The 20,979-nt window shown below is 42.5% G+C and overlaps 1 protein-coding gene across 1 annotated transcript in view; it reads right to left on the bottom strand.

The window, feature by feature from the left end:
- FBXO32 (F-box protein 32) overlaps positions 1 to 20,979 on the bottom strand; it is a 31,732-nt gene that overhangs the window by 9,980 nt on the left and 773 nt on the right. The window contains exons 2-6 of the mRNA XM_074942956.1: positions 15,270 to 15,382; positions 13,048 to 13,097; positions 12,218 to 12,310; positions 3,762 to 3,855; positions 696 to 880 (exon numbers count right to left, since the gene is read on the bottom strand). Coding sequence (XP_074799057.1) covers positions 696 to 880; positions 3,762 to 3,855; positions 12,218 to 12,310; positions 13,048 to 13,097; positions 15,270 to 15,382 — 535 coding nt within the window. The remainder of the gene's footprint in view (positions 1 to 695; positions 881 to 3,761; positions 3,856 to 12,217; positions 12,311 to 13,047; positions 13,098 to 15,269; positions 15,383 to 20,979) is intronic.

The raw sequence follows: 20,979 nt of genomic DNA, 5'->3' as shown, positions 1-20,979 counted from the left end.
GGAATTTTGCAATTAACTTCAATGTGAGAGTGGGATTATGGGCAACAGTGGAAATTAAAGTCCAGTACTGAGTCACAAACAAGACAATACCAGTACAAGTGGTATTTGAGTCTCATCATTCTGCCTTAGCCCCGACTCTGACCCTCTGTTGAGACTGCTAGTAGAAATTTTTGCAACATGAGCATCTATCCAAAAGGAATTGAAGTGAGACCAAACTCCACTCACACAGCATTTGATGACCATTTAGAGGCCTAACTGCTTTTGGTTACTACTAACAGCAAGGCCTGATTGTGGAGTCAGTGGGTGATTTGAGTACACAAGTAATTCAGGACTGGGCCCTTGAAGAGCACTTGAAGATGCCAGGCTTCATCATGGCGGTCAGCTTTTCTAAATGAAGCTGTTTTTAGAGAAACTTGCAATGTTAGGCATGTAACTCCGAAAAACATTTGGCATCTTGGTTTAATTTTCCACTTGGAAGTCAGAATAAAAGTAATAATTAAAAAAGCCTCCCCCTGTCTAATCCAATTGAATTCAAATCTTAATCCAAATTTTCTCCACCAGCAGGCTGTGTGTGAAGCCTAGGAATGCTCATTATGATCCAGTTACACAGGCAGGAGCTGCAGCTGCATGATAAGGTTGCATGAAAGAGCCAATGTATCATTTGCCTCTAAGTGAGGGCCTGGATTCTTGCTTACTCTTGTGATTTGGATGCTGTTCAGTTGCTGTTGCCAGTGAAGAATAGTCTCCATTCTGTGTACCCACATGTTGATGTTTCCAACCAGAACAGACTTGCCAACCCTTTGCACCAGGGTGCACAGTGACGTGTAGAGAGTCTGCAGCAATTCCCTTATTAGCCTGATGTTCTGCTGATCTTCAAGGACTTTGGAGGCAGAGAGAAGAGGAAAAAAATATTTTAAAAAGGGACTATAATGTTTAAATACATTCTCAGTATCTACTTTCTTTTGCAGGCTTTGTAAGAATCACTCTCTATGATCTTAGGCCAAAAGGTATCAAATCTCCAACCATGGGGGGAACGAGGGGGTAGAGGAGGACTGCTTTGTTTAGACATGACAGGTTATCAGATAGGAAACATTTGTCAGAGATGTCCCCTAATAACTGTACCAGAGATTGGGCTGAGGGACAATGTTCCCTCTAATTTTTTACATATGGAGGTGATGTGTGGCAAGGGTGGGGCCAACAGGTTCGGAGTGTGGGAGTGGGCTCAGGGCTGTGGCAGAGGATTGGGGTGCAGGCTCTGGCTGGGGGGTGCGGGCTCTGGGGTGGGGCTGGGAATGAGGGGTTTGGAGTGAGGGAGGGGGCTCAGGGCTAGGGCAGAGGGTTGGGGTGTGAGGGGTGAGGGGCTACAGCTGGGGGTGCGGGGTTTGGGGTGCAGGCTTCCCCTGGGCTGTGGCAGATGAGAGAGGACTCCGCCCAGCCCTCTCCCCTGGCTGCGGCAGCTCCGAGGCTGGGACTGGGGAAGAGGCGTCTCTTCTCCCAGCCTTGGAGCTGCCGCGGCTGGGACCGGGGGAGAGGCACCTCTCCCTACCTGTGCGGCCCTTGATAGCTTGTTGCGTAGCCCCGCAGCTTAGAGGGAATTTCGCTGAGGAAAGATGTTTGGCCTTTCGACAGTGCTTCTAACTAGGAACACTGGCCAGCTTGTCCCCCTTAGATCAGTGCATGGAGGAGACCTTCCACACGCAGCCCTTCTCCTGCTTCCAAACAGTGCATGTGGAAACAGGGGCTCAGCCACCTCTATAGCTCTTCTTGCCCCACCCACCTATTCCTGCAAGGGTGCTCTGAAGGTCCAGGGTCCACACAAGGAGAGGGGGTGGACACTGGGTTGACCAGGGAAGGGGGAACTCCCAAAACACACATACACTGAATACACTGTGACCCCACAGAGATTCCCAGAAAAAAGTAATGTCGGCCCTGAAGCACTCCTTCATGGTGGGCAGCCATGGCCAGTGGGAACCCTTGGTGGTAGAGCTGCTAGGAAGCCTTGAAAGTGACTAGGACCTAGCATTAGGAAGGAAGCACAGGGCCTTTAGGCAGCCAGCCTTGGCCTCCTGCAGTTCGTCTCCAGTCTGCCAGCTTTGGGGGCAGGACCAAACAGCCTTGTCTACAGATGGGAGGAAGATCAGGGTCCCTCACACCCCTAATAGGATGATGGAGAAGTTACTCCTGACAGAATTCTGTGCCGATGCAGGGGCGCAGAATTCATATGGCCCACATACTTCTGTGCCCCCACACAGAAAAACACAAATCTATGGGGGGGACACATCTGTTCCCTGGCAGCCCATCTGTTCCAGCATGCCTGGAGCAGCTTCAGATGCAAATCACTGTGGAGGGAGGGGGGCTGGGCCTGCGTGCCTGCCGGGGAGACACTGATCACCATCAGGGGGCAGGGCTGGCCAACAAGTGTGAGAGACTCTGTCCTTCTCTCCTGATACTGTGGCTCGAGGGGCGTGGAGGAGGGTAGGTCTTTTTGTTATGCAGGAGGAAGGCTCTGTCCCCAAGGCAGAAGTGTAGCAGCCTCCCTGCCTAGTAAAGTGTAATTTCTTGAAAAACACTTAATTAAATATTAGTATCATGTCACTGAAAATTGTTTTTAAGTTAAAGAAAATAGCTTTTGTATTTAAAAAAAAAAAAAGCACATTTTCTTAACGTTTCGGTTGATGGTTAATTGATCTCATTTTCTGAGGCAGAAATGGAGCAACCTGTCTGCATAGTAACATTGTTAATTATTCTACTGTTAGTTAACTGTTCCTATTCTCAGTCAATTCTCCAGGAGCATAAAAACCTGTAAAAGTTTTGCAAAAAGAAAAGGAGTACTTGTGGCACCTTAGAGACTAACAAATTTATAGTCTCTAAGGTGCCACAAGTACTCCTTTTCTTTTTGTGAATACAGACTAACATGGTTGCTACTCTGAAACCTGCAAAAGTTTTAAGGCCCCTACATTGCCAAAGTGATGTAAAGCTTTATAAATGCCAGCAAGGGAATCAGCTAGGAAGATCTATGCACTGTCTCTCTTTTTTCATATGTCAAAGTGGCACAATGAGGTTAGATTTTTACTTACCCATTTTAAAAAAACGAAACAAAAACCAACAACTTTTGAGGGCAAATAAAACATTTACCAAGCAGTCAATAAAATGTCAGGACAATCAGAACAAAGCACTTCCCAAAGTACCCAGCTAGGTCCAGGACAATAATTAGCAAAACTGTATGACTTTCATGTGTGAAAGTCTGAGTAATTTAAAATGACAGTCTACTCTTTTTTATTTCTTCCTGTTTGGTGTTCTGTAATGTAATTTAAATGAAAATCCAGGATTATAACTGGATGCAGGGTATTAGTTACCAAGTATCTGTAACTTAACTTTCATGTGTTTAGGAAATGCTGAATAGTTATTGGGACTTTTTTCTGTATTGTAGTTTAAATAACTTATCAAAACAATTGAAACTGGTGTGATTATATGGCATTATTTTGACAAATAAAATTTGCAGAATTTTTAATTTTTTGGCATAGAATTCCCCCAGGAGTAAGAGGAGGAAGACTCTCCACAAGGGGAATCCACTATGATCTCTATTCAAACCCCCTCCTGCCCTCAGAGTCCCTTTCCAGAAGGGGACAGAGGAAAATGAACCAGCCCAGTGTTTTGTCTTCATGCCCCTCCTTGCAAAAAAATCTTGCACACTGATCAGCGTGGACATGGTGATCATTAGGCACACTGGATACAAACCATGATTGTTACATTTCTTTTACCTTTCTGCACCACTTTTTCCAAAATGTTCATGAAGTTTTTCTGGGCGATTCCACTCAGCGATGTTAGCTGAGACTTTGCTATCAGCTCCAACAGCTGTGGATAAAAATAGAAGTTGCCAGCTAGAGTACAGAGATATTTTTCTAATCTTGACTTCTAGTCACATGACACAGCAAAACAGTTCAGATACTTGTTTACTGCTGGAATAAAAGAGGGCATGCAGAACCACAATGAAGACTGATCCAAGGGGCAAAAAAGAGCCACACAATTAAGCACACAGTGGAGGAAAACAGGTTGTTATTTAACTGCTTTCTTTAAACTGAAACATCACTTCATGGTTCAAAGGTGTAGGGAAGCCACAAATTACTGTTCAGACTGACAGACAATGACTATTCATACTGAAAGAACAATGGTAGTCAATGTCTTTCACTAGTACATAAACAAATAGTGTGATAAGAGAACAAGAAGCAGAGACTCATGTTTGAGAGAATCTTATTTATAAGACTAATCCTACAATTTATGCATAATAATCCAATTCAGTCTTTTGTTATGTGTGTTTTATATTGGAGTTTTCATTAAGAGGAAAGATGAAGAGTCATGTTTAAAAAAATAAAAAGACAAACCAAGGTTCCTTCATTTTTATTAAGTTTGTTACTAGATCTGAAAAAATGTAAACAATTTAGTTCACTTTTCCCTATTTATGCTGTTTGGTTTACTTTCTAACTCGCCAGTGGATACTGTCTCAGTTTCCTTTTTGATTAAGATGCACTCCAAGTCAGTGTGACTTTCTGGTTCCCATATACACTCATTCAGTGCTGCAGTGTTTGGGTTGCAATTACTGAAGATGTTCCTCTCCTTTTTTTATATTTTTTACTTCCAGGAGAAAAATAGTTTTATAGGAAGCTTTTCTGTTGGCTTTAGGATTTGTAAAATTGTGGGCCAAAGTGCTATTTGGCAGTAACCCTTTATGCCTTTTTACTGTATTTTATAAAAAATACACCCTTTCTACATACCATTCCACTTATTTAGATTCCTTTCTAAATTAGAACAGAGTAAGAAAACCTTTATCTTACAATCAATCACAGGGCTAGCCAATTTATCTATTATCATCAGCAATTATGCTATCTCATTGCTGGCAAAAAAGGAATTGCAACTTCTCTGCACTCATCCTATGTCAAATAGCTAAGATGGTTACTGACAAGAGCTGATAAGTCTTGAGTTGAATTGTTTGCCTAGCTATAAGAATGACAGGAATGTAGCCATAAAATTATTGGTACTTTGCCATAAACTGTGAGCTCATAGGGGTATGATTGCAACCATTTGCCCATTTTACTCAGCTCTGTTACCAGCATGTGACTGTCACCTAGGAGCTGCAAAGTGCCCCGAGCGACTGGTCTTCTCTTCCATTTATCTTCCGGGCCAACTTTAAACGTCAGATGGCTTTCTGAGTTTACTTTCTATTAATATCTTAAACCTCACATGACTGGTATAAAGTAAGAAAAAAAACAAAAACCCTACCGAGTCTCACATTTTTCATGGAGGGCAGTCTGCCTTCTATCATGACACATCATTTGGGGGTGGGGAGAAAATATGTAAGAATAGTCTTGTGAGGTAATATTTAGTACATATATTGTAACAAAATTCTATGGTGGCTCTCACTTAAACAAGAGGGTCTGGTGTATTACATGCTCTGAAGCATAAATTAATTAGCAAGATGTTGGAAATATTTTTAAGTTTTCCCAAGATTTCTTAGAACAATGGATGTACGAACAAGAATGTCATTGCCCCAAAATAGCCTTAGTAATAATCTCCTAGTACTGAACTGTTTAACTTTGTGACCTTCAATTATCATGATCAACTTGCCAGACTCCATTTGTCCACACAGTAATGTGAGCACCCAGATCAGCTTCTTTGGATTTCTTTATGTATATGCAAATTATGTCCCCAGTTTGTAATGTTCTAGAACTCCCAAACAGGACAGTTTCCTCAAGATTATGTGTAATCAAAACTGTGCTGATATTCAAAAATATGTTCAAAATCAGCTGTCTTTGCACAGGTGAAAAGCACCAAGTGGTGCAATACCATAAAAAAAAAAGTTAAGAAATTGTGGCTGATCTTTCAAATTAAAATAAAAGTTAGATTCTTTGTGTTACCAACATTTTGTGATTTGGTATATAGGAAATTAAAAAAAAATTAGGCAATCAAGATGAATTAGAGTCCATTCCTTTCACTACGTTTATCAAGGGTCAATTACATTTAGAAAGTCAATTAGCACAGCTTTAGCGTACCACCTTTTCAACAGCAATAAATAAAGGATGAAATTCTAACTGAATACTATGACTACCTTCTGGGTATTGCATTCCATAGCAAACTGCTATGCCAAGAATGAACAGCAAACACACAAAAAAGACCAACCAAAAACAAACCCCAGATGTGTGACCGAAACTAGTTTTTTTGTCCAGTATAATGTGTGTACCAGGGCAGTAATAAAGGTGCATGTAGAAGGTCTGCTCACAGTTACTCCAGTCATTCCTTCAAAGCCAATGGTGTTATTCCAGATCGGAAAAAACAAAACAAAAAAAAACACCTAAAATGTCTTTGAGTGATGGATTGTGCAAACTGTAAAGCAAACAAAAAAAGACTAGAGCACTCTGAATAATGCCTGGAATTAGGAGGTATTAGACCTGCTAGCATTTTGTAACTGTATATGTGGCGGTGTTAATTCCAGACCATGCTCCAGTAACACTGTTTGAAGACAGATGGTAGGAGGGAGTGCAGGGGGAAAGAGGTTAGTAACAGCAATCTTAGGGCCTGATTCTCTGCAATGCTAAGTACCTGCAGCTCCCATTGATTTTAACTGGAGTTGTGAGTGTTCAGCACCTCTGAAAAACAGGTTCTCAGGACCAAATCCTAAAAGACAACACTAAACACCTACAATTCCTGTTGACTTCAGACTCCTAGTGATAGGGGAGGGGGAAGAGAGGCTTGGTGACTCCCCTGCCCCCCCAGTCTAATGTCTCCAGGGAGAGCCCTCTGGCCTCTTTGCCCCATTCTGACCCTTTTTACTTGAGGGGATTGTGGAGGGTAAAAGGGGTAAATGAGAAGCTGCAGGTAGCTCCACACCCCCTAATCTCCCTAGTCTAGGATTTTCTGAGTAGGTGGAGGAGAGTAACTGTCCTGTAGCAGCACAACAAGATACTTCAGCGTTCCTTGGCTATTAGGTGGTGGAGAAAGAAGTTACTCCAGCCCAACAACCCCTGAGCTCCAACTAGAAAGTCCCAGACTGGAGTGTTTAAAAGGGAGCAGGCCAGCTTGCTGCTGCCTCCTGAAGACCTGAAGAGTGGGAAGGCTACTGTGTCTCCTTCCACAAACGGCAGCAAAGGCTGAATGTGTGAGGGGCCACAAGTGAAGAGACTTGTGGGTTGGGACTGGGAACAAAATGTGCTCCAAGGGTGAAGCCCGGCAACTTTTGGTTTCGGCCAAAAAACAAACAAAAAAAAGGGCTGCCCAGGACTAGTCAAACCTTACTTTGGGGCTCCTATTAAAGCCATTATGGCATATGCCAGAGTACAAACCACAGCATCAGCAATGGACATGTGAGAACAGAATAGCTACTTTTGGAGCCGTTTTAATTTCCTGTAGTGACATATATGCACTAGTGCCATACTCTAAAACGCTGCTTAGCTAGAGCTCCTAAAACCTTCGCTGCTGAACTGCACAGGTAAGTGAACTGAACTCATTAAAAGCACAGTTTTCATGAACTACGTATGTATTACGTGGTTCTTAAAGGGCAGCTTTCTGGAGTTATAGACGTGTGAAAACATGTCAAACTAAAAAAGTCAGAGTGCAAAATTAAACACCTAGTGCCAGATCCTCAGTTGGTGTAAATTAATGGAACTACACAGATTTCCCCCAGCTGAGTATCTGGCTTTTAACATCCAACCTACAACAAATCTCCCCCACTCCCAGCACTTCTATTTACTCGGTGGCTTTAGCCTCATATGCCAAGTTTCAGCTTGAAGTGAATGTGACAGTGGATATGTCAGTGTCTGTACCATGAGTTATAATAATTTAACTAACAGATGCTGCTATGTGGCATAAATCCAGGACAACCAATACTAAGTCTAACAGAAATTTAAAAATACATCAATTGAAGAGTGCACATTAGGCTAACTATGAGCTGTCCAGATCATACAATTCTACCAATCTGTACCCACGTACCTGAGGTCAGGATCAAGCCCTGAGCTTTTATGTGCTGAAATACAGTGTTACAGTGACAGCTTGTCATCTCCTACAAAATACTGCTATGAAACTATCGCATGGTAAACCCTTCTGAAGCAAGGAAAGTCTGCAAAATCTCACTGTCATCCGATAAGTGAACAGTTCAGAAAATGGTCAACAGCTTTGGAGGCTGCTGTGATGTTTAAAGGTCTCATCTCATTTTACTTGTTTACATGGCATGTACTTTTGTGCCTTTTCCATTTTTAATAGCACTGTAACCATGACCACATCAAGATTAAAACACTGGGCCCAAATTGTTCTCATTACTATGTAGACCCAACTAGCTGAAAATGTGCAGGGTTTACTCTGAGCCTAAATAATGTATAGCAAGACCTGGGTCATTTTAACATGACACTTGCAAGAATTTGTTTCAGGCATTAATAGTAACACCTGGCACACTGTTGAATATTTCCAAACCACCTCAATCTAACAAGTCGCTAATAATCCTGTAAAACCTTCAAATTTAGCAAATCAATGCACTGTTAGGCTTTTTAGTCCAGGAGTCTCCTAAATAACACAATTCTTCTTTTGTAACCTACTTATCTAACAAGATCCAGCAGACGCAAGTAAGAAGTCTTAAGACTGTATACGTTTTTGATGCTGACTCTTTGGCATAAAATTCATGCAAAGTAAATATGTTAGAGGCAGTCCATGAGCATGTTGGACTGTTAGGATGAGAGCCCACTGAGCTATAAACAAATTGATACATTTTAGATAATTACAAGAATTGTGGACTAAAAGTTAGAGATACAATAGTAAAAATGTTTTAGGCCTATCACTGTTTGCCTCCCCATTCCTTCTCCAAGCTCATCTGTGGCTTTCCTCCCCTCTACTTTCCAGCTCCAATATGCAAATGCTACTACTTGGGAAGCACTTCCACATGCTACCATGGAATTAATCAGACTCCTGTAGTTCCATGGACATTTGGGGAAAGGGGTAAGAGAGGACATTAGCCAGCTGTTAGTCAAGGCATATTCCAGGTAATGTATGGCTCATTTGTGTGCTCTACAAGTCCTCATCCTGTCTTGCAACAGACTGTACGGTGGATCTAAAGAGGAAATCCATCTCCAGGAAGGGCCTTTCATGAGCAACTCCAGTGCACGTGGTATTTTATCCACCAGAGACTTGGCTCATGAAGGCTTTCATTGAAGAAACCAGTTTTACATTTGAACCATGGTCCCATATTTAAGATTGGCAGATTTAAAAAAACAAAAATAAAAACAAACCTCATCTTAAATCAGAAAGTTTCATACTTTGTTAAGACTACTGGAAAAACTTCATAAAGCTCAGGTGGGAGGTAATTCAGACTAATGAGAACATGCACTGATTTTAGTCTTGAATGTTGCTACTTCCACTGTAAAAATGCCACAGTTCATTTTACTTATCTCCTGGTCAAAGCTTTAAGCTGTCACAGAGCAGAGCCCTGCAAAATTAAATTAACACGATCTAAAACTTCATGGGCCAAGCTGATTTCTGGTGCAACTCTATTAATGAGCTTAGCCTCATGTCAGAAAGATGCTTTCCCACTGTTTTAGGCCTGACTCTCATTCACACCAAGGCCCTCTTTATGTCACTCTTGTACTGTGAAGAGGCCTGTAAATGAGAGTCAGGCCCTTTTCTCTTTACCAGATGGTATCTCAGACCATGTAGAGCGTTCTTTGAAGTGCTAAAGACATTTCTAAACAGGAGGAACAACCATCCTTTAGGAAGTCTGTGTCCCACATATGGGACTTAATTTTCAGAACTCCTGAGCACCCACAATGGCAACTCAAGTCAGCAGGAGCGGCAGGTGCTCAGCCCCTCTGAAAAAAATCAAGCTGAGGGTGCTTCGTGAATGACTCATCAGTAGCTCTGCCTACTAAGATTGCCTCTGGAGCTTACCTTAATCAAAGGGTACAAAGCTACATGTAATGTGAGACATACAGCATTAGACACCACCTGGAATACTCACTGTACCAGAGTTTTTCCATGGAAGCTTTAGAAGACAATATCTGAACTTTCAGTGATGAATCATAAGTGCGTAACAAGGGACGTGATGGGCAGCAGGAACTGAGAAGCGATTCCCTTACTCCCCTGCCCATCATCAGTCATCAACACAAGTGAAAGAGGGTGGCAGGGGAAAGACATCAGGTCAACCTCCCATCCCTATTCCAATCTACATTTAAGATGATATTTGAACGTCCTTTCTTAAAATCTCAAGAGACTACCATGCCCAACATCCAGGCAATGAAAGATTATGATTATGTTGGAGGAGTGGCCATAAAAGTCTGCCATGAGTCTAGAATTGCATTTGCATTTGACCCGATTCATGGTAGCTTGCACAATAGCTTAACTAGTTCCATAACTGGTGTTTAAAAAGAAATGCCACTTAAACCCTTCATTACATAGGTGGATGATAGGTGGGTGATAGGTAGTATACTACACAAAGGGTAGCACAGAGGGGTTGATTATAAAATGAGATAAAGAGGACAGAAAAAAAAAAGAGGGGGTGGGGGCGCTAAATTACGTTTCATGCCACTGGGCAGCAAGAGGTTAACCGCATGGTGATTTGAGTAACAAAGACACCGCTACCCTACACTGCGAGGTTTTGATTGGACGTTTGGTATGCCTGACCTACATCTGACTAGACAACAGGTGAGGGATCCAAGGCTAGCCTAATGGGTATCGTCTTTTTGGCTGACTCTTTTGTAACATTTGACTCACTGGGGAAGAGCAACATGCTAGCAAAAACTCTGCACCAGAATCTAAAACCTAACAGCTGGTGCTCCCCCAGTGATTAACGGCTGATGAAATGTGAAAAGGAGCTGTTTATAGACAACCTTGAATTTTTAAACAGATTTTCTAGCTGCCTTTTTGCCATTAAAAAAAAATAGCTGATAGAATTGTCAGTCTCAATGAGCGTATTCTGAAATTACAGATCTATTTGTGGATAATGTGCACATAAACAGGTTACTGGACACAGAATCATGGAATAAAAGTGACACCCTTTGAATGCTGCAAATGTCAGATGAACTCTTGGTCTTCTGTGAAAAGCCAGAGTAAGAGGGCTTGGCATGGGGAACCTACACAGAAGCTTGGGGCTAAGTTATCCTTCGATCAAATAAGAGGCTATGCAAGGGCAACAGAACAGCTGGTCTGTTGAAGCTGCCATAACATATGGGGCTGTAATAGCAGCTCTGCTTCCTCACAGAGTTTGTAGCCAGGACCCTATACACCCCACTCTCAAAACTTCTCTGATCCCATAGTGTGTCACTGCAGGTTTAGTGTCCATGGCATTCAGGGAACTGTAACCTTCACCTGTATTTCAAATGCGCCATGCAGGGGAACCGTGGGCCCTCTGCGGTGCCCAGGATTCTAAGGTGCCACAAGTACTCCTGTTCTTTTTGTGGATACAGACTAACACGGCTGCTACTCTGAAACATCTCATACTTTGTAGCCTACACCAAAGGTGGAATTATATCAACCAGAACTCGAATTTAGCTTTCAGTAAGGGGCCGGACTGGCAACCCTGAAGCGCTCCAAGAGCGGATACAGCACAAGCATCAACATTACAAAGTTCTTCCACAGTTTCCTGCCCAAGGTCTATTCAGCTCATGGTTGAAGCACACCTCCAGAAGCAGGTACGTAGGCAGTTCCTGTGACTATTGCACACCTGGCCACTCTGCTGAGACTGCCAAGAAAACTGCTACCTTATTTATCAACTTGTGACATGGAGACCTGTTCATTAGCAACACAGCTGAGATGACCATCTCATTTCAGAGAGGCCACTGAACAGATGGCAATAACTTTACTTTAAACAACAAACACTGCCTCCCTCCCAGTCACATACAGACTTAACACCTAAGAAGTTTCAAAATAAACAGTTTGATCAGGAAAACTGGAGGAAGTGTAGACCTTGTTCCATGCCCCCACACTAGCCCCCATTTTCACTGGATCTGAAGGAAGGCTATGTGTGATCTATCCTGCCCATGCCGCAATTTCAAACAGATGGACCCTCCTTTTCACGCATCAGAAAATGCTTCATTAACTAGTTCTTGAAGCTTCCCTCCTGCACTCACGGAGACCACAGCATAGTCTTGCAGATCTCTTCCAGTGCAGAATTTGTTCTCAGCTCAGTTAAGTTAAGCAACTGGTGTCTGCGCTAGAAGTTATAGTGAAGTTATGGCCTTATACTCACCCTTACAACATAGTTGAACCGTCTGGAGTCTAGGATAGCATTTGAGAAGTCAAGTCTGTTAAAAGCTTCTCCCAAGGTGCAGTAACCGTGACGCTGAGAGTGAAAAAGAACAAAGCTGCGTCATGTTTTGTGGTACAGTAGTCTGAAGAGAGAGTCCCGGGTGTACGTGGTCCAGGCCAGCATAGCATCTTAACATATGTATGGGGGCATGCTACGGAACAAACTCACTGCTGGTGTAAGCGGGCACATCTCCAATGACTTCAATGGAATTGTGTCTATTTAGGTCCCCAGGGAATGCAGCCCAATGGGAGTTATGACTGTTTCTAAGAAGAGAACTGAGCCCTATCCATGACCTCCAAATAGCTCAATTTGATCTCTTTCAATAATTTCAAAAAACGGGAAAAGTAATACATTCCTAGGGCTCAACATGAAGGGCTTATGTACAATGTGGTTTCTTACAGCTGCTCCTCTCTATACACACAATTGAACGGCTGAGCTGAACTGCAGTGCTTTTCTTGCTAGGACTCAACGGTGGGAAAGCCTGCAGTTGTGTCGCTGCTTAGTTTACCACTAGATTTTGGTAGAAGCAAGCAAACAATGTCATCTTTTTGTTTTACATATGTACAGAGCCTAGCCCAATGTAGCCCTAATTGGGGCTTGTAGTCACTATTGCAATAGTAATCATGGGCCAGATCCTCAGGTGGTATAAATTAGCACAGCTCCATTTATTTCAATGGAACTATGCTGATTTGCACCACCTGAGGATTTGGCCCCATAAATAACGCTGTTTGGACAGATGGTATGGGGGAAATAAAACAGTGGGTACTTACTTCTTTTGTGCTTCCCTTGTGGACATAAATCCATTTTTCTTGATGGAAATCTGTGTGGACAAAGACAGATTTTCTTCACTTATATTTTATATATAATAAAAACCTAACTTTGTAGAAAGATTAAGCCCAGTTCTACCCTCAACAGTTCTATACTGGCACTACTCCACTGACCCTTGTGGAGTTGCTTCCGATTTACACCAGTGTAACACAGATCAGAATCAGACCATCAATGAATTGCTTTGTTTCCACATTCATTTATCTAAGGCAACAGCCAGGATCCTAGAAAAGGTTTGTGTTTCAGTGACACAGTCCAAGACTGTAGATATTTAATCTATATGCTGTGAATATACTACAGCCCCTTGTTTTCTTTGCTCTCTGACAATAAGCGTGCTGACAGCCAGAGTTTGTTGTTATTGATTTCATTAATTACTCATTACCTCAGTTACAGAGTTCGGATTAACGTGTCACAAGACGCTAGACTAACAGTCACTACAGCGTTTATAACAGTGAGTGCTAGAGTTAGAATTATATAGGCAGTTCCATTAGAAATGGCTTTCATCACTTGCATGACCCTTTCGAAAACAGAAAAACAAAAATCTCCTTTGGGCCTGAAACATTCCATGTTTTGTGGGAGGGCCCTTCCCAAAAGCTTCCCTTTCAGCCCTCTGAACAAGAGGAGTTATAAACACTTTTCCTCTCCTCCCTAGTGTGACACCACCACCTTCCCCCCCCAAACACATATTACGCTGCTGTATTGTTAACCCAACTTTCTGCAAGGTTATCTCCAGCTATACAATAGCTGATCCAAGAGATAGGAACCCACGCAGCCCTCTCCCATCCCATTCACCTCACTGAACTAGGACATTCAGTGTATTACACAGTGGCCATTTACCAACTAACATTATTAGAGATGAAAAGTTCCCGCACTTCTCTCCACTCCCAGAAACACACACCTGATTTCCACAGAGAAGAAAATGAATGCAAATATATATGCACTCAAGTCTGGAAACAAAAGTTACACATGTACACAAGTGCAGATCCTGAATCACTCCATTTAAGTCAGTGACTAAGGTCATATCTGGCCAAAGGCTGTCACAGTAACAACTTGTTCACATTGCACATTTGACTACAATCATATCAAGGACTAAAGCAGGGATCGGCAACCTTTGGCACACAGCCTGTCAGGGAAATCTGCTGGCAGGCCGGGACGCTTTGTTTACCTGCAGTGTCCGCAGGTTCGGCCGATCGCAGCTCCCATTGGCCGTGGTTCGCCGTTCCAGGCCAACAGGGGCTGCGGAAAGCGGCGTGGGCCGAGGGATGTGCTGGCCGCCGCTTCCTACAGCCCCCATTGGCCTGGAACGGCAAACCGCGGCCAGTGGGAGCTGCGATTGGCTGAACCTGCGGACGCTGCAGGTAAACAAACCGGCCTGGCCCGCCAGGGGATTTCCCTGACGAGCCGTGTGCCAAAGGTTGCCGATCCCTGCACTAAAGTCTCACATCAGCTGTTGAAAAGATCCTGGGGGTTGCATGGTAAGCCAATAATACAGTGAGAATCATAACCTATTTCACTTCCTCTCTATGTATGTTGATGTTTGTAGCCTTCACATGCACTAAATTTAGGTATAAATCCTGCAATCTGATCCACACAGACTCTTGTATCTCTGCAAAATACCATGGATCCATCCACATGAAGCCAACAGAGATAAGGGCCTTAACTCTGCATATAACAGAGTTCAAAGCATCCTCTGTTGAGAGTGAGTCTGAATCCTAGATTTCATTTTGCATGCATTTTGCATAGCAAAGGTAGGATCAGAATTCACACTCAGGCTTGGAACCTCCATTAACATAAATGGATTTTAAGTGTACATGTGGAAAGGAGAATGCACCCTTCAATCTGTTGTATACAAGAAAGTCTACAGGAGGAAAAAAACTGGAACTGGTTCACTTGAATGTACCATAGGAAAAAATTACTCTTCCTTTGCCAAATACAAATGACAAAAATTTGAACACAACAAGTACAAACACTTGGAGAAGGGATTAACACAGGCATATATCTTCATATTAAAATGTATCCAACTTCTCTACTTAGGTCAAACATGGGTGCAGAGACTCAAGAGACTTCTGGAAGTGTCTCATGCACTTTCTGAGACATATATGTGTGGGTTTTTTATAATCATCCTCAAGCAACTTTGGTTTTAAAAGTCCCCCATTTGCTGCCTTACACTGAATCTTTGTCTTGTTATTCAGCAGGTCCTTCTTTCTCTTCTTGGCAGCAACATCATAGTTCATGCTGTTGAAGAGATTCTCCTTGTTGTAATCCTCCTTTTTGCAGTAACTGTGAATGACACAAGGCAGATAGTCTGTTTATTCTGTGGTCTGGGGAACTTTTTACTGTGAGAACTATATTTTACTCTTTCCACGTATCTGGTTCCAGGAACCCATGTTTGTTTGCTGTTAAACAGCTCATTCTAGTGCTGTTCTATAAAAAAAAAAACAAACTATAAGCAGTTTTAGAGTCCAATAATGAAGACTTTTTTTCATAAAACATTCAAATACCTCACCCACCCAATTTTTGTGCTGGATTACATACATAATTATAGTGAATAGGAGCATGCCCAAAGCATGTTACACAATCAACTTCATGACCTTGTAATAAAGCACCCTTGTCCTTCCTTTTACCTCTGCCTGCTTGTCTGATGTCATCAATTCCTACCATATGCTCTATCTAACTTAGATTGCAACTCCTTCCGGCAGGGGTTTGCTAGGTTTTATAAATCACAAGGCACACTTGTGAAGGTGCATAGTGAATTCTTCAAGCATTCTGGCTATCTAGTTGCGAGTAAGAAGTGTTTCCTGCCAATTAGTGGAAGGGCTGGGGAGAAAACTAAGCTTTAATTAAAAACAAAAAAACAAACAAACAAAAACCCCCATAACTTTTAACTTTTATGATTACAAAGATAACACAACCCTGATTCATGTTTCGGTGGCTGTCTTCCCGAGTCTGTAGACAAGTGGGTGATATGTATGAAGGGTTGGGATCTGTGGCCAGAGTGTATTTTTCCTCTTCCTGCATTTGGAAAGGCTGTGCATTTCTTTTTGTTTGAATGTATAATATCTGGCAAAGGGACCTACAGCTCTTTCTTTTTCCTTTTAAGAGTATAATCCCAAACTCACTGAAGTCAGTGGAAAAAGACTCACTAACTCTAAGAGCTTGAACCAAAGCCCAGTGATGTTTGCCCAGCTCTAAATAAGTAGTGGGGAGCTGTAGAGTGAAACTGAGAAGACTCTGGTCAGTTTCATTGCTGTTGTTCAGAAACCTGTGGAGAGCAAGGAAAGGCAGCCTATGTTCTTGCTGCTAGGGAGAGCTGTGAGCAGCAGCAGCGGAGGAGACACTGCACTGGAGCCATTTATATAATGGGAGGGTTGCGGGCGATGGGGAGAGTAGCAGAGACCCACACATCCTGGCAGGAATCAGGTGGCTGGAGGACAACAAGAGAAGCATCACATCAGGGGACTCTGGGGTTGGCAACAGAAGTGGGGGGGTGGGGGAGAAGAGTGTCCTCCTTTCTAGGAGCCTGGAGGAAGAAAGGAGAAGGAGCTCTGTATTGGAGGGGCCTGGTTTGAAAGTCTGGTCCTGTGTTTTCAGTTTTATCATCACTGGCTTCAGTTACACTTATGTGGGCCTGTAAAGTACCTGTTTCTTGCTTTCTTCTTTCAAGGGAGGGGCCAACCTCATTACACTCCTGGGGCTCAAAAAAATGCTCCAATCTACTGCTTTGTACACTGCATTGAGAGCTTCCGGTCTGAGATGTGTGCACATAAGAGTCTCTTTCGGCATGATGTTAAATAGTTAATCTGTTTCCCTTCCTACCGAGCTCACCTTTAACCTTAGCTGGGCACTTGTGTGCTGTTTATTTGTTCCAGTTTTTAAATAACATTTTTAAAATATCTGATGCTAGATAAATAAAAAGGAAAAGCCCCACTAAAGATAGAATTTTTCTCCCCCCTCTCTCTGTTGCAAAACAAAGTAACTTAAAGAGATCAGCTTGCTCAAAAGCAACTGTAGACAAAGGATACATAACTAACAAAAGACAGCGTATCCCAGTAATGTGTGGAAGGTTAGTTATCAGCTTTTCCTGCAGTGGCACTGAGAGTGTGGGGCGGTGCAGACAAATTACATGACAGATCCTTACTCTGACATTCTGAAGTCTAGTTCTTAGTCATCTGACTAATACTGTACAGAGTTAATGACTCTGCTCCTGAAGCAGCGTCTTCCTGTAGTAAGCCACACGAGGTGTGTTCTGGTCTGATGCATATAAGTGGGTCCACAAGACTGGGACTAGAGCTAGAGAGAATGAAGACCTCCTCCAGAGCCTGGGGACATGGAGGTATTAATGGGGTATAAGGAAGGATAATTGGTGGCTCCCCACACATCTTCACTTTCTTCTCTACCTTCCCATTCACTCTATTTGCTCCCCACAACCACTCTTATCCATATGGCCCCCTACAGCAGCACCCCTCTGGGAGCCCACCTCTATGTCCTTTGCTGTCTAGCTTGCCTCCCTGGCTTCCTACCTCTGTAAGGAGTGGAGCTAGTGAGTCAGGCTGGCAGCATCGGAAAACGGAAACAGCTGACGGAACTTGCAGTTCCGCTGGGTATTACCGGTGCAGCTCAATTAGAATGTTCTGAATTAGGAAAATACTTCTCTAGGCACTTGGTTTTCGAAGGTTAAAAGTGGTCTATGTCAGAGACGGAGGCAGGTGTGTGTGAAGTTTGGATTTTGTGGTAACTGTGGTTGTTTAACTAGAGGAACTAAAAGAAGAGTGAGACAATGCCAGAATAAAATATCAAGAAGGGAACACTGTAAGAAAATTCCTGTGCAAAAGTCAAAGCTTTACTAAAAACAAATTCCTCAAAACATGTAATTGTCCTATGATGAATTACTGTGCCAGATTCAGAGATTAAATTCAAATAATTAAACTGTGAAAGAGAGGGATCTCAGTTCTGATTTAAAACTTGAATCTCAACAACCCTGACTGTGAACTCACTGATGACTCCATAATCTAAAACCTTTATTACACCATTAGTGGATGAGACCTAGTGCATGGGGCAGATTTACACCCCCGCCAATCTACTTACTAAGGGGCTCTTGCACCTTCCTGCCAAGCATCTGGTCTGGCCACTATCAGAGACAGGATACTGCACTAGATGAACCTTAGAGAGGAACTGTTGTTAACTGGATCAGACCCTTTCTTTCAAAGTGAATTTAAGAACAGCACCAATCTAATTATTTTGCAGTTAACAACAGTTATGTCTATCAGTCCAGACATTCTTCCTATTTACATTATAAACTATTTTTAAAAGCTTGTTAAAAAAAAAGTACGATGAAAACCACCACTGCAAAGAGATCATGTTCCCTTTGCAATTCATTGCAAGATCATGTTTCCTTCAAGTCATCTTTAGTTGTTTCCATCACGACAGTGTGTGCGAATGCATGTTATTGTTTCATCTGCAGGCCAGGTCATCGGCCTACACAATCCTTGCTCTGTGCTCCTTAAAAACAAGAATTGGCCTTGCAAGAAGAGTCTGCCCAATCACTTGTTTCAAAGCCAGTTGGTCATCATCCCACAGTAGCAACAAAGTCTTCCTGCCTACAACCTATTCAACACTGTAAACAGCTTAACTGCCTGCCTTCCAATGTCTTTGAATGCAGCGTAATCAAGCCACCCAGTCATGAGGAATATTATTTATGATCTGTGAAGAATTAATGGCTTCAGGGGTATCATATTTCTTAAGCTCAGGAACTGGGAAGCCTTAGGAAGTGTTTGCTTCTGGAAAAAGGGGGGTGGGGAGGAAGGCAGTTCCCTGGAAGTTCTCCAGGGGCAGTTTGGCAGTGGTTCAGAAGATTTTAAGTGGCACTTGTTAAGGGCACAATCCTGCACCACTGAAGTCAATGGTAGTTTTGACACAGTCCTCAATGAGCCAAGATCAGGGCTTACTTCTTGATGCTGCCATGTATAGTTCTAAACTACAGTACATCAAAAAAATGTGATCAACCCCACCCTCAGACGTAAGTTACTGTTCACTCTCTCATAGGAAGGCAGAACCACACACACTTGGGTGGCCAGCGAGAAATGGAGTAGCTCTCTAGTGCCCTTATACTTACCGGGCCAAGTCCTGCAGCTGGTAAACACAAGCACCTCTGAATGGGAAGTGCACACATGTAGCAGATAGAGAATTAGGCACACTGTGCTTAGCCAGAGTCAGAGTCTTACTAATCCCTCTTTTCAACAGAAGCTGTGTCTTTGTTTACATGCTTATTTTATTAGAACACAGAAACGTCAGCAGACCAGATGACCCACTGGTGCTCCACAGAATGGCAACACATAATCCAAAATTGGCTACAATAGAGGTCTTAAGATTCCAGATCCAGGTCTATGCTGTAAAGGTGGTGAGGCTTTAAAGCCCTGGGATAAAATTTCCCGTCAGTAAGTATTCTGGATCCAATTTCAGCCCTGACATGAGCAGGTACAATTCCAGTGAATGGGAATTATGTAAGTAGTGAATTTGGCTGTAGATTATCAACCTTTCCTTTAAATCCATGAATGCCTGATTTAGTAGCTAAAGGAAAGGCCCAAGACCCAAGCAGATCTTGGGTTCTAGAGTGGCATGAGCCACTGACTGACTACATGACCCTACAAATAACACTGGACCTTGATTATTCAACTAGGAGAGGACCTCACAGACAGTGAGATGCTGTATATGAGCCAACCCTTCCAGGATAAAGAAGCTCCAGATGTCTCAGTGCTTCACTATCCTTACATGCTTTTGCTTGGTGTTATCTATCTATCTATCTATCTATGGTAACGGAGTTTAACTTCCCCACTCAGACAGAGCACAAAAGGCACTAGTGCCAAAGGCTGCAAACATCAGAGGCTAGGAAGATCATGAAGAATTAATAGAATCTATTTAGAAGGAAAATAGGCATTAAACAGATCACTAAGAAGGGGTAGAGATACTAACCCTTCAATAGCTTTACATTTATGGCTATAAAATAAAAACATGTTTCTTTACTTTTAGAGTTAAAAGTGACTAGACATCTTCATGCATCAGAGCATCTAATGAACAAAAAGCAGATCTCTGTTTAATGGCCCATGTTCAAGGATATGCCAAAGCAATAAACCAGGAGAGCCTGCCATAACAAGCCTACGTCAGTCATTTTTACAAAAAAACAAAGGCCCCTAGTGTTTAAAAACAGAACCTGCACATTTTGTTTAACTTCAGTTTTTAAATATGGTATGCTCTGAAATTACAGAAGCCACTCAAATTAGTTCAGATTGCTTGTAACTCAATTGCTGTGGTACAAGTGCTCCAAATTGGACTCTGTATTCATAGTTGCCAATGTCTACTATAGAATAAAGGATTGTATAACTAATCCTCAGATTAAATAACTAGCCTTTTTTTTAAAAAAAAAGCAGAGATAAAGGGGTGATGCCTTACAAACAATAAGCAGATGAGGGCTCCAGAGGTTAAAACCTTCAAAAATAACCACACTTTCTGCTAGTTTTCCTTGTAGGCTAATATAGTACACTCATCTAAAAACATTTCAAAGGCTCTAATAAATTGGAAGACTGGCTGGCAGAGTGAAGCCATCTTAGGACCATCTGACAGCTCACTGCCAACTTTAACCAGACATAATGGAAGACCGGCTTTTGCCAGACCCAGTTCCTGCTCCTCAGCCAAATGTGGAGTAATTTAGATTCCCCCCTCTCCAAGGAGCTCCCCCTGCTGGCCAAAGGAGATCTTTAGCCTAAACCCACAACAAAAACAAACCAACCATCTGCAGCCTGGTGTTTCAAAACTCTCCAGCTCTCACTGGGAACGTTGCAATGAACTCAGAAGTCTGACAAGGTATTACAGACTTCAGCAGC

Source organism: Natator depressus, chromosome 2 (genome assembly GCF_965152275.1).
Source record: "Natator depressus isolate rNatDep1 chromosome 2, rNatDep2.hap1, whole genome shotgun sequence".
NCBI lineage: Eukaryota > Metazoa > Chordata > Testudines > Cheloniidae > Natator > Natator depressus.
Note: the sequence above shows the minus strand (reverse complement) of the source record. Positions and strands in the feature narration are given on the sequence as shown.